The sequence below is a fragment of the Micromys minutus genome (assembly GCF_963924665.1).
Source record: "Micromys minutus genome assembly, chromosome: 13".
Taxonomy (NCBI): Eukaryota; Metazoa; Chordata; class Mammalia; order Rodentia; family Muridae; genus Micromys; species Micromys minutus.
In genome coordinates, this window is record NC_137982.1 from 46,811,671 (window position 1) to 46,821,346 (window position 9,676).

Genomic DNA, 9,676 nt, shown 5'->3' on the forward strand with positions numbered 1-9,676 from the left:
TTGGGGGGGGAGCTTAAGTTTACTAAGGTATCAAAAAATATAAAATTCAAGGTCATGAAGCTGAGCATCTTTAAGCTAAGGGGTGTTCTTTTTGCCAAAACTACCCTGATATCTAGCCATCCATGCCACTGATGTGTGTGCGCTACGAGGGGTTGGCAGTGACTGTGGGCAGGGTGAGGTCAGCCAGCAGCTCTCAGTGCCAGTTTTATGTGTCCACATTCCCTCTTTAAATGGGAGCAAAATCACTGAATATGGGGACTTAGGAAGCCATTGTTGAAAATAACATGTTGAGAGAAAAACTTTCTTATTAAATAGTTCTTATCAGTAACTTAAATGTGCTTGTATAGTGGTCTTTCACTCTCAAGATTCCCACTGATATCAAAAGCATCATTTATTTATACCATATATGTGCTCTTAAAAAGTTAAGTGGCGTCTGTTTTTGTCATGAAGTATGAAACAAATAGTCTCATATACTTTCATTGTCTTACTAATTTTGATATTTTTCTTTTTGGTTCACTGCCTGTGTAGGTGTTAGAAGATGTAGACCAGTGCTGTCAAGCCCTTTCCCAAAGACTGGGAACACAGCCTTACTTCTTCAATAAGCAGTAAGATAACTTGTTACCGTGGTGCACCTTTTCTCCACGTATAGGTTTCCGAGGGCATGTATTGCTCAGGAGGCACTCTGATGCCGCTCTTCTCGGTGGACTTGGTATATAGGAAAGGGCCAGCCCCTGTGTCCTGTCATTGATGTCAGAAGGTCTCTGTCCATAGATTTGATTCTCCAGCAGCAGGACACATTGCAGAAAAAAAAATATGACTTACTTTTAAATTTCTTTTTTGTACTCATTAAATATTAATCCTCTCTTGGCTGTTAGACACAGTGCTGGCTCTGAGAACTAAAATTTCTAAAATTCAGTCCTTGTCATTTAGTTTTCTTAAGTTCAGTCTTACAAGTCAACCAACTGTTCTGTGATTGGACAAAGATTTTGACAGAGTTAGCTCAAGGTGCTACAAGAAGTATAAATGTTTTATATACACATAACAAATTTGTATATACAATAAAAATTTAAAAACCTGTCATGTTAAATGATTATGAGTATGCTGCCAACACAGCCTCAGTCTGTAGTGAGTGATGCTTGAGGACCAGGAGAGTCACTAAGAACAAGCAAGAGTCTTGTCAGATGGACAAGAACTGTTTACCCCTTAAAAGCTATGAAAATGTTCTTAGATATAGACATTAAGGAGTACAGATAAAATATCTGTGTGTATGTAAATTGATGTTCTATTAACAAGATTAAAAATAAGTGCTAATATAAACAAAGATTTTCCCTTATTAAAATTATAGTTTTAGCATATTGAAAGTAGTTGTCAATTTTGTGATCCAGTATTAAGATAATGCTTAAATTAATGTTTTAATCTCACTGGCTTTCTTAAAAGACTATCTTTTTATTGACTTATTACTAAAAAATAGATTCTTTAGGTTGACTTCTTTTCATGTGTTTTTATGTGTGTTGTGCATGCATGTGTGTGAGCATACATGTGTTTGGGTGCACATGTGTGTATAGGCATGTGCCTGTGGGAGCCTGAGGCTGATGTCAGAAACCTGCTCTTCTGTTTTACTCTTTGAGGCTGGCTCTCTGTAGGATCTCTTGTAATCAAGCCCAGAACTGTTGATAGGGCTTGCTAGCTGGGATGTTCTTCTCTCTCTGCTTTCTGAGGCTGCAATTACAGAGGACACCATGTCCACCTGACATTTATGTATGTGTGCACTGGGGGGTGGTGGGGGTGCTATTCTTCTGTTTATATGGGATGTACTTTTACTGTTGAGCAATCTCCTACCTCTAGGATGATTTTTCTTTTTAATTAAAAAATATATTTATTTTTATGTGTCTGCATGATTTGTCTGGTTTCTCCCTGGTTCCTGCAGAGCTAATAGAGGCATTGAATCCCAGAATGCTGGAGTTACAGGCAGTTCCAGCTGTGATGTGGGTGCTGGGAATCCAACCTAGGTCCTTTGGAAGAGCAGCTAGTACTCTAAACTACTGAGTCATCTCTCCAACTCCAGTCATCTAAAAACAAAGGCTTATTTCATTTTAAACTCTGTGTATGTGGTTGAGTATACATGGTAGTGCAGGTACTTGTGGAGACCAGAACCCTGGATAACAGGTGACTGTGATCTGTGATGTGGTTTCTGGGAGCCAAACACAGCTCCTTCTCAAAAGTAGTTTGGCCTCTAGTTGATAATTTTTAGGGACTTTATTTGCAATGATTTTTATTCTAAATAGACATTCATCTTCTGTAGCCATGACAAACATCTTTTAGAGTAAAATGAATATGACAGTAATTTGGAAATATTTCAATTATATCATTTTTTAACACATATTACAAACTACATATATGCAACTCAGGTTATATAAAATAACTTTCAGTAAAAATTGGGACTTGTTAATCTTGCAGCAGAAAACCTATAGGATTAATCAAATCCTGGAAGCTACAGCTTCTACAACTATGTTGTATTTTTACTGGTTAGTCCCCAACACAAAGAAATATGCTCAAGTGTTAGTATTATGTAGTTTTTTTTCTTTTGATACTGAATTATTAGTAGTTTGAACGTTGAGAAGGGGATATATATTTTATTGTTTGAAGTGTGTTCTTGTTTACCAGTGAGTTTTTTGCACAAGACATTTTTTGGAGAGGGTAGGAGAATAATTTTTAGTTAAAGTCATTGTCAGTTGGCAGCTAGGGATGTTTTTTGTCATGTGATTTAGAGGAAAATTAAAGATATTGCTTTTGATAATAAGTTATATTTAAACCTACAAAAGATTAAAATTTAGACAGTTGCAAAAGCAAGACATGCATTTGATTTTTATTGGTATTTAAAAAGTAGGTATTCAAAAATTCTACCTTATGTGATACTTAGCCAGATGTTTTTTATTAACCAATAATTATGAGAGAAGAATATTTAATTTTTAGTTGTGCCTAATCTTTTTATTTTATTTGGTTTTTGGAGGTAAGGCTACTACTCCTTAGCCCTGAAACTTGCTTTGTAGCTCAGGCTGACCTCAGCCCTACTTGTCCTTGTTGCTTGGCCTCCCCCGTGCTGGGATGGCCGGTGTGCATCCCATGCCTGCCCATCACTTAGCCTGTATCAGAGGGAAGGAAGCTACATTTAGGAAAAGGTGACTTGTAATTTTATTTTGTTATGGTAAAACTTTTTTCCATTTCTTTATCTGTGGCTGGAGTGATTTCTTTGTTAGAAACAGTAAGGCGTTCACTTAAGAGCAATAGATTAGATTCTAAATTGGAGGCCTTAATTCTACCCTTGGCTCTCACATGAATGGTTAGAGTCTCTTTTCCTTTGTCTCTTTTAATTCCTAATTTTGACTTACCTACTGAAGATGTTGAGAAAGGACTGGTAAAGAAAACCAAATGATTTTTGCTTGTTTTTAGAGAGGAAAAAGAAGTTAAGTGAGAACTTGTAGCAAGAACAACAGTTGAAAGAAGACAGAAAGTGCTTTGATTTGCATGCCTTAGTAACATATAAGTAAAAATTATGAAGTTTTTTTTTTTTGTGTGTGTGGTATTATTTCTAATATGAAGAGCTGGTGAAATAAATAATATTTGAAAAAAAACGGGAGATACCTAGACAAAATTAATAGATTTGGAATTAGATGATACTATAAAGGATATCAGAGAAAAAGACAAAATAATAATGAATAAGGAAAAAATGGGCAGAAATATTTTAAATGGAAATGATTAGGAAAATGTTCACGTTTTACAGCACTGTTTTTGTTTGATATTCAAATGAAAGAATAAATATCTAACTGAAATGATGATGATTCAAGATAAGGCAGCAATAGGACTTTAAGAATATATCATCCTAGAATATTTTTCTAATAAAAAGTCTGCAAAGATAAAAGCAATAATACATTTGAAATATCTTAACGATCAAAGGAAGAGAATTTGCACATGGGCTCACACGCTCACCCATACCCACAGAGACCCCATACCCACACACACCCATACCCACACACACCCATACCCACAGAGACCCCCATACCCACAGAGACCCCATACCCACACACACCCATACCCACAGAGACCCCCATACCCACAGAGACCCCATACCCACACACACCCATACCCACACACACCCATACCCACAGAGACCCCATACCCACACACACCCATACCCACAGAGACCCCCATACCCACAGAGACCCCATACCCACACACACCCATACCCACACACACCCATACCCACAGAGACCCCCATACCCACACACACCCATACCCACAGAGACCCCATACCCACACACACCCATACCCACAGAGACCCCATACCCACACACACCCATACCCACAGAGACCCCATACCCACACACACCCATACCCACAGAGACCCCATACCCACACACACCCATACCCACAGAGACCCCATACCCACACACACCCATACCCACAGAGACCCCATACCCACACACACCCATACCCACAGAGACCCCATACCCACAGAGACCCCATACCCACAGAGACCCCATACCCACAGAGACCCCTTTAAGCACAAGAATGCAGAGTTTTTTTTTTTTTTTTCCTTCATTGTGCAACAAAGAAATTTAAGAGCAGGTACATGATGGTTGTGGCATGACTTAACAATATTGGAGAAGTGCTAAATTTTTTTACACTTATGCGTGTGTGTAGGGATCATGCATGTGTGCTATGACATGTGTGAAGGTCAAAGCACAGCTTTTGGGAGTTGGTTTTCATTCAGTGTGAGGCCCAGGGTTTGAGTTTGGACTGTCAGACATGGCAGCCATTGTTGACTTGCTGAGCCGTCTCTGGCACAATGTGCTGTTGCTTTGCCGTTGACTTTCATAAGAGCTGCAGGTTTTTCTGAATTTTTGCCTCTTTTGGGGTGGGATGCATAATTCACTTTTAGTACCTGAACTTAATAGCACCATAATTTTTCATCATAAACAGAAAGTCAGTAACAAGTAGATGTTTACAGAGAACCAAAGACAGGATGGAGGGTTAAGGTGCTCCACTAGAAGTTATACACAGCTAACGTGCCTACGTCCCCAACACATTTCTTAAAAACAGCTCTTGCACTGGGGACTTATTTTCTTAATCCTGGTTTAGTGTCAATCCCCCTTCACTTCTTGTATGGCTTGAGCATTCTGTACCAATAAATGCAGGCTCTGAATGAGGTCAACAACGAGTCTGTGCTCTAATGACAGTCAAAAGTACCCTTAAGTGATCAAGATGCCAACTGTTCTAAGTATCTCCTTGTAAAACTCCAGGGTGCTGATGGACATGCACGCACAAAGCTGATGGTGATAAGACAGCTACTTTAGAGTTGCTTCTAAACTCTGAGGAAGTGGACCAACAAAGCAAACACATTACCAAAGCGCTTGTCTTATGATCCTTAAAATTTAACACAATGCCTCCTTCTGTGGTCCTGGCTGACCTGGAACTGTCTATGTAAACCTCTGCCTCCCAAATGTTTTGCTACAATCCTTACAAACTTCAGTGACGCACATGAACTGAAGCTGATTACTACAAAACCAATTCCTACAACTCCTTTTTAGAAGAGAAGCTCACTTGTGAGACTGCCAAGATAGCTCCGCAGGGTTAGGGTACTTGCTGCCCAGCCTGCTGACTTGTGTTCTATCCCAGGAACCCATGTGGTAAAAGGAAAAACATCAGCTTCTCCAAGTTGTCCTCTGACCTCCATCCACACTTGAACCGTGGCACACAGTCATGCCCCCAACCCACCCCTGTGACACACAAATAAATATAATTTTATATTTATTTGATTTTAAAACTTGTGATTTTAAAACTGCTGCCCTTTTAACTGCCTTCTTAAACGTGACCATGGATTGCACATTTTCACATTATTTGATTTTTAGATATGAATTTGCTGTATAGCCCAAGATCACCTTGAATTTACAGTCTTACTGAGCTGGGCCTGAGTGTGGCAGTTATAGGCATGCCCAGGTTGAACATCTCACTTTATATATCCCTCCTGCTCTGCATCAAAGAGGGAAGAATGCAAACAAACAAACAAAACCCTGTAGTTAGAAGGAAAGATCCCACATCTGCAGGGTTACTTACTTTTCTCCTTCATGTATTCAGCGAATTCTGGAGCCGACAGTTACTGCACTGGGACCTGGGGTATAAAGACTCAGCAGTGCTGCCTTTAAAACTTACAGACCCTGGTGAGGAAAGCAGTGAATGCGGTTTTAGAGCAGTATAAAAAGCACATCACCTTTTTATTGATGTGATAAGCAAGCCCGTGAAAAGAGTGCTTGCGTCCGCGCCCCCCCCATGTATTCTTTTTTTTTTTTTTTTTAAGCGTATTTTCTGGCACACTGAAAAGCTACCATATTCATTTGTTTATTAAAATAATGAGTGTACTAAAATATATGTAAAATTTAGCACATTTAATAATTTACACATCAAATCATAGTTTCCTTTTTTATGTTCTAAAATGGAAAAACTATCAAGTTGTAGGAGGATTTATTTTAATGACTTTTCTTTTAAATTGATAAATACAATGTTTTTTTTTTTTTTTTTTTTTTTTTTTAAATAGGATTCTTTCTACCATAAAAATGAGGTATCTCATGCTTCTCATCTTTACTTTTTTTTCAGGCCTACTGAACTTGATGCTCTGGTTTTTGGCCATTTGTACACCATTCTTACTACACAGTTGACCAGTGATGAACTTTCTGAGAAGGTGAAAAACTATAGCAACCTCCTTGCTTTCTGTAGAAGAATCGAACAGCACTATTTTGAAGACCGGGGTAAAGGCAGGTTGTCTTAGAGCTATATGCCAATTAGTCATTTTGCAGATCTAACTTTTGAAATATGGATTACTTGAACAGTATGGTAGTAACTTCAGGATCTCAAAACCAAAAACACTGTTTTTTGAAACCTCAAAAAAATTGCATAATGTCATATACATGTTCTTTGTATTGTTGTTTGTGTACAACTTCATTTTGAATTGTTGCATTATATAATATATCCTGGCTTTTCTTTCTTTATGAGCATATAAAAATAAACCTTAAGCAACTGAGTTTGTTTTATTTACTTTGATCTTTTTGGTTAATCACTGATCTTAGTACATGTGGGGTAGACAGTTCTTTAAGGAAAGCAGTTGATATGTGCACTCAGTACAAAGTACATGGTGAAACTGATCACAGAAGAGTATTGTTTAAAAATGTACACTGAGAAAGTGTGACAGGTCATCCAGCGAGGTACAGTCTGAACATTTTTAAAATCTAATTTAAATTGGATTAACCAGTGTTTCATTAAGGCCGAGGTGGTTGAAAGAACTATTTTACGGGGATGAGCACATCTTGATAGAATTTTTTATTTTATTTTTCTTTGGTTAGTTTTCAAAGGACTATTGATGGGAATTCATAGGCAAACACTAAGGATCATAGGTTGTCTCAGATTTTCAGTGTTTTCTGTTCCATTATACTCAGTGATGCTGTGACGAGTCAGATATAAACCTGATACCAATATGCTGAGAGTTATGGTTATTTTATACTCTTTTATTCTTTACCAAGCATTTCTAACTCAGTCTTCACAGAACACTTAATGGTAATTAGTATCTCCAGTTTACAAGAGGAAATGGAGAAACAAACAACTTTTAAATGTTCATACATGTATACCAAGGTTTTAGTCATATCCACCCATCCCCCACTCCTCCCAGACCCTCCCATCTTCTTCCCCATGTATCCCCCCCAACTTCCTGTGTTTAAAATGTTCACACAGTTTTTACAACTCAAGTCAAATTGCTCGTGTGTATGAGGTCATCCACTGTAGGCTGTGGTGAAGAGTGACTCCCTTCCTCAGCAGCCATTAACTGCCCTTGGCTTCTCAGTGAGGAGTGGTACAATGGAGGACTCCTTCTCCCCTCGGGCTGACAGTCTTTCTCATTATCCTCTGTATTTCATATCCAAATTAACACTTTTCTCTCCTTTCACATAGGGCTTCTCTCTATAGACCAGGCTGGCCTCAAATTCAGAGATCCCCCTGCCTCTGCCTCCTTAGTGTTTGGATTAAAGCATGTGGCACCACTGCCAGACTTCAAGCTAAAACTTAAGGGGTAATTTTCATCTTTCCATCCCATAGAGTGGGGGTGGGGGGCAGTGCCTCACTTACTGTGTAGCTTTGGCCTGGAACTCACAGAGACTACTCTGCCTCTGTCCCTTGAGTCCTGGGATTATAGGCCTTTGCTACCACTAAAGTTTTTTTGTTTTTTTTTTTCCTGTTTGTTTTTTAAGGTTTGGAAATTTTTATATGTGTGAGCCCTTGTCTGCAGGTTTGTATGTATACCAAGTGGTGTACAGACCTGGTACCCTCAGAGGCCAGAACTGAAGTTACATGCAGTTGTGAGCTACAGTATAGGCGTTGGGTCTGAACCTGAGAAGAGCAGCTACTTCTAGCTACTGAGTGCAGCCCCTAAAGTGCTTAGTTAGTGTACTCAACAAACAGCCAGGGTTGTGTTGTGTAAAGTCCGTACTCTGGAGGGAGTAGGCAGTGTGTGAAATTTAAATAAAAATTAAACCATGGTGATGACTTTGGTTGCCTGGGGCCACATGTTTTATTCTTAGTGGATTAAATACCCAGGAACATGTTTTTGAAGGATGATGGGAGTTTATTTTGATTCTAATGTTTATAAGGTGTATAATTTATCAAACTTCATTTTATTGTATGTAAATTACAGCCCAATAAAGTTTAATTAAATAATAATTCTCTTTTGTTCTCAGAATCGTAAAAAAATAGGGAGATTTTTTTTGCCCTTAAAGCTTTGGGGGTAGCCCAGGCTAGTGCTGAGACTTAAGGATTCCTGAGTACCGGTTATAATTGGTTATTCATCTGGGTCTTCTGCTCTCCTGGTGCAAGGAATCTGGAATGAGCTCCATCCTGAGGTTGGTCACTGTTTGTTGGGCTTTTCAATACCTGGCTAATGAGCACTGCTTCTTGTTTAGATTTTTGTTGTTGTTGTTGTTGTTTTTGTTTTGTTTTTTTCCACCTCAGATTCTGGTTAAACCTGACACCTAACCCAGGTGTCAGTCCCCTGTACCCACTTCCTTGTCTCTTATACCACTGTGCAGCTTTCAGGTGATCCAGCTTTACCGCACATCGCTGTAGATAGAGTAAAACAGTTTTTAGTGGGAGTCAGTTCCTAGTCTGTGTCTGCCTGTGGTCACACAGCTCTACCCATGACCCTGTGCATTGTCATTGCTCCATGTCCCTCCGTTGTGGCAGCAGTCACACACTCAGAAGAGGGAGCTCTGCCATGTCTGTCTAATCATCTATCTAATCATCCGTCTAGCTAATGACATTAAAATTTTAAAAAGTTAAAATAAAACTACTTGCCTGTCAAACATGTCTTGGACCACATTCAGCTGATTGACTCCCTTCACAAACCTATTGACTTGACTTGGGACTAAAACTGTGAAGTACCAGGGCAGGGGGTTTCATTCCAACACTCCAGAGACAGTCAGACAGATCTGTGAGTGCAAAGCCACCCTTTTCTACATAATGTGTAGAAAAGCATTCAGGGCATTCAGGGTTAGTCGGTGAAGTCCCATCTTTAAAGAAAAAAGTCAATGTAAAGGAGATTGTTGAAGAGGCAAGTACATCTTACCCTCTGCCTAAGGAC

The 9,676-nt window shown here is 39.0% G+C and overlaps 1 protein-coding gene across 2 annotated transcripts in view; it reads left to right on the forward strand.

Moving 5' to 3' along the window:
• Window positions 1-8,722, forward strand: part of MTX2 (metaxin 2) — a 52,997-nt gene extending 44,275 nt beyond the window's left edge. For both annotated transcript variants that reach the window (XM_080928077.1, XM_080928078.1), the window contains exons 9-10: window positions 529-605; window positions 6,652-8,722. In XM_080928077.1, the coding sequence (XP_080784203.1) occupies window positions 529-605; window positions 6,652-6,823 (249 nt within the window). In that variant the 3' untranslated portion in view covers window positions 6,824-8,722. The remainder of the gene's footprint in view (window positions 1-528; window positions 606-6,651) is intronic.
• Window positions 8,723-9,676: the final 954 nt, after the last annotated feature.